Source organism: Monopterus albus, unplaced genomic scaffold, assembly GCF_001952655.1.
Source record: "Monopterus albus unplaced genomic scaffold, M_albus_1.0 scaffold26.1, whole genome shotgun sequence".
Classification (NCBI taxonomy): domain Eukaryota; kingdom Metazoa; phylum Chordata; class Actinopteri; order Synbranchiformes; family Synbranchidae; genus Monopterus; species Monopterus albus.
This window is the reverse complement of record NW_018127906.1, coordinates 2,883,951-2,888,106: the sequence shown is the minus strand read 5'-3', so window position 1 is coordinate 2,888,106 and position 4,156 is coordinate 2,883,951. Positions and strand designations below refer to the sequence as shown.

Below are 4,156 nucleotides of genomic sequence, written 5' to 3'. Positions count from 1 at the left end.
TACATCTACTAGAAAACCTTATGTAATAAATGCATTTTGGTTTCAACAAGAACAACACTGTCAGTTTTTGTGTGTTGTGATTGCTGCAGGAGGCTGGAGGACACAAAGGTAGAAAACAAAGAGATGTTTCAGGCTCTCTCATCAAAGGAAGCCAGTGTCTGCAGTGTTCAGCAGCAGCTGGAGGAGAAGAGCCGTGAGTGCAGTGTCCTGTCCAGACAGCTGCAGCAAGCTCTGGATGATGCACAGAGAGAGGTCTGAAACCACGCAGTCACTTCTTTCATCCATCCGTCAGTGTAGCCCTAGCTCAGACCTGCAGTCTGGACTGGGACACTCCGATTCCAGTTAGTTGTGTGTTCGTAAATGTAACATAGACGAAGGTCTGACTGTGTTTTAGGGCAAATTTATACAGTGGTGCAGATAATTCCAGTGGGTTCATTTACTAGTTCTTGCCACTGAAGTCTGTGTAAACACAGTCGGGTAAAGTTCAACTCAACATGTTTTCCTTTCTGGCCTGCAGGTGAATGACAACATGCAGAGGGTTTTGTCCAAAGAGAGAGTGTCCCAGTCCAAAGCCTTGGACCTGCAGAGCCAGCTGAGCCGAGCCAAGACAGAGCTGAGTCAGCTACAGCGAAGCAAGGATGAGGTACGTCCCCCTCACAGTAGTTCTGTTTGATACTGTCATGGCTTAGTCAGTGCCTATTAGACAGACTTAAACCCTCAACAGGGTGATGTTGGTAGAGAAATGAGTGTTTAAAGCTGAACTCAGTGGATTTTGGACATACAGTTGTTTGTTTTGAAAAGGGTTGTCTTTGTGTCTTTGTTTTCCTTCAGATGGAGCGTCATTTCCAGAGTCAACTGCAGAACATGAAAGACAGGCTGGAGCAGTCAGACTCCACAAACCGCAGCCTGCAGAACTATGTTCAGTTTCTCAAAACATCATATGGAAACGTGTTCTGTGACTCTTTGCTTGGAAGCTGACCAGCATTCATCCATTTCCACAGCACTGTCTGTAATTAAGTCTTTTTTTAAATGAAAACATGTTTGCTGTTGCCTTGAATTTAATATATTCATTTGAATATATAACTTTCCTGTAGAATTCTTGGTTCTGATGGAATTTTTAAAAATTGTCTTTCATGTCTTTGAATTTGACTTTCATTCTTTTACTTTTTAGCAAATGCATACATTTTGTTCTGACAGAACATTCAATAAACCCCTTAATAAAAAAAGTTGCCCTACAGTCCTAGGTCCTACAATTTGTGCCAGTATAAACCAGAAATACCCTATATTTAATATGCCACCATAGTAAGGCAAATACAGACTAAGATTGCCTAAATATTCATTTTTGTACAGAATAGTCTTATTCCTGCCAAACTCCATTAAGAATTTTGATAATTGAAGGAATTCTTGCTCATTTGTCAACATAAACCACAGTTTAAGACATAAAATAGGACACTGTCTAAATTATTGCAATCTGTTCTTCAACTCGGTGTACAACTAATAGACCAGAATCTTTGTGATTAATTTAAATAAGAATTTTAATTTTGGCACAGTTATAGCACTGTGGAGCAAGTGGCTTTTATGCCTAATTATGCATGTCTGAAATACTGTCAATGGCAAAATAAACGATGTCATTACATAGTTATACATTTTTCATAAAATACAATTTTATAGGATCACTAAACCCAGAACAAAAGAGGAGCGGTGACCTATCCGGAACCATGCAGTAGGTGGCCAGTTTCGCATCGGACAATAATTTTTGTAACTTCAACGGGCGCTTCAAAACTTATTAGTATCAGTAGTTAGTAGTTTCGGTTTTGTTTAATAGTGTGTCGTGATGCCGGCTGAAAATCTACGATGGGAAACTTTACTGGCTTTAAAAAATTCACCGAAGGGAAACATCACGTTCGATCCGCACTGGCTGGAAAGGGGCGATGTAAGGCGGCGCTAGCTAAGTCAGACATGAGCTGGCTAATGGATAGTTAGCATGGCTAGATAATAGCTGTATATGGGGCGTGTATAGACTGACTAGTGTTAAAATGAACAAGTGTAGTTGATATGTCTGTTAGAATAAATTCAGATTTAGAGATATTTGAACTGTTAGCCATGCTCCATAAAAGAAGTACTTGAGCTTTACTCTAATTTTTGTTCCTAAATGTTATGGCACCCAATACTAAGTGAGAGAGAAACGATATTTCGATTTTCTGTATGTCCTGCACATATGGTGAATTGGCAATAAAATCCTTGAACCTATTGTGCCTGTGTTCTTGCAGCATATTTTGGAAGGTTGTAAAGAGGCCCTCGTCTTGTCCTCGCACTGTGGGATTGTACTGGATCATCTCGGATCGTTGCCTTTGCAGAAGTCCTGCTTTCTGAGCTCCAGCTCTGGAGACTCCAGCCCTGGCCTGTCCAAGGAGATCCCAGCCTCATGTTCCTCCACAGGATCTATCCCTGACACCAATGCTAATCAAGGCCCAGCTTTAAAGACAGAACCTGAGCAGGCAAGTCTCTCCTTCAAACCTGAATGCATGCTGTCCGTCCTGTGTTTTTCTATTGGAAAGAAAAGCCTGTCAAACTTAAGTTCATTCAAAGGTGGAGGACCACACACAGATGTACTGTTTTCTCTTGCATCTGTTGCTTGTATGTTCCAACTTTTCTAAACCACAAACATCAACAGTTGGTCATTTTCATTAACTGTTTTTTTGATTGTTTTGTTTTGTTTTACTCTCCGATGACAGATGTTGAAGTATGATACATATGTTTTAGCCTGTATGCTGTTAATGTAGTTTGACAAGTTTGGCACAATTGTTTTGTTTAGTGTAACATAGTTTTATTTCCTGTCACTGTGTCTGAACACATTTTGATTACATCTGCCTCTCCTGCACGTATGACTTGCTTTTCCTCATCTTAATGTGCTGCAGGCTGTAAGTGATGAGGAGAAGGTTGAAAACTCGGAGGCGGATGTCAGTGACATTTCCAGTCCCGTGTCACTTTCCCTGCTGTCACCCAAAGCCATGGAGACGGCCGGCCGCATTATCAAATTTGAGGAGGAGCTGCGAGGAAAGGCCAAGGTCAGATGGAATGAGTTTTGCTTTTGTCACTCAAAGTCCCGTTTTGTGGGCTCATCTTTCAACTTGGGGACCTGAACCCTTGGGTAACTGATGGGTTTTGGATGTCAAGATCTCAACTGTTTGAAATGAGAACTATTTTCATAAAAAAAAAAAGTATCACTTAACACTTTTTTTCTTTGCATGTTGTCCGTTTTCATTGCTCTCTTAAAAGCTTCGCTCTCTGTGCACAGGTTTTTTGTTTGTAGAGCCTAAGTCTTTGGTTGCAACTCAAAAATGTTTGCAAGTCAAAATCTTTAGGTTGCATGTCTGCTTACAATACAGAGGAAGGAGTGAGGCGTAATACTGTGTCTCTATTGGCCAGTGACGCTGGGGTGGCAGCTGTGATGAGCCAGTGACTTTGGTTAGAGGAGTCCGACCCTGTAAATAACTAGACACCCCCTGATTTTCATATAGTCCAATCTCTCAGTCAGAGGGTGTGAGACACACCCCCTGTGTTTTGGACACTAACTCTGTGACAACGTAATGTAGGCTGTATAGGTTTGTGAAATAGATAAACAAATGCAGTATCACTTACACTGCTGGACACCTGCCTAATGAGGTGTTGGTCCCCTGTGATCCACCGAGGCAGAGACTCTACCAGATGAAGTCTCATATAAGCTTTTATGTTTCAGTATATTCTAGCACACAGTAAAAGTGACTCTTCAGTCCTAGTCGAACCACAGTAAAAACCATTTCTTGGATCTTTTATAGATACTTGTCCTGATATATAGCTCTAACGTGTTAAGCCCGACATGCAGACAGGAAGCTCTGCACTCTCACCTGACTGATGTCTTAAATCTGTGCGTTCAGATGGCACTCAGACTGCGGCAGGACCTGCAGGAGAAGATGGTGGTGGCAGCGGCAAGCTCGGAGACAGAGCATCTGAAACGCTTTGAGGAGTTCGTGGAGCTGAAGCAGAGGCAGGAGTACCAGAGTATGAGGGACATGATGGACAGAGAGTGAGAGCCCATTCAGAACATTTTTTATGAAGTTTAAACTACTGTGAAAATGTTACATGTGATCAGAAGAGTGTGGTTTTCCACTCTTTC

General features: G+C 41.7%; 2 protein-coding genes across 2 annotated transcripts in view; both read left to right on the top strand.

Annotated features, from left to right (window-relative positions):
* LOC109957322 (outer dense fiber protein 2-like) overlaps positions 1–1,247 on the top strand; it is a 13,919-nt gene extending 12,672 nt beyond the window's left edge. Inside the window, exons 15-17 of the mRNA XM_020595109.1 lie at positions 90–252; positions 518–643; positions 832–1,247. Coding sequence (XP_020450765.1) covers positions 90–252; positions 518–643; positions 832–978 — 436 coding nt within the window. The 3' untranslated portion in view covers positions 979–1,247. The remainder of the gene's footprint in view (positions 1–89; positions 253–517; positions 644–831) is intronic.
* Positions 1,248–1,684: 437 nt separating this feature from the next.
* gle1 (GLE1 RNA export mediator) overlaps positions 1,685–4,156 on the top strand; it is a 9,007-nt gene continuing 6,535 nt past the window's right edge. Inside the window, 4 exon segments of the mRNA XM_020595112.1 lie at positions 1,685–1,933; positions 2,271–2,498; positions 2,919–3,068; positions 3,918–4,097. Coding sequence (XP_020450768.1) covers positions 1,835–1,933; positions 2,271–2,498; positions 2,919–3,068; positions 3,918–4,097 — 657 coding nt within the window. The 5' untranslated portion in view covers positions 1,685–1,834.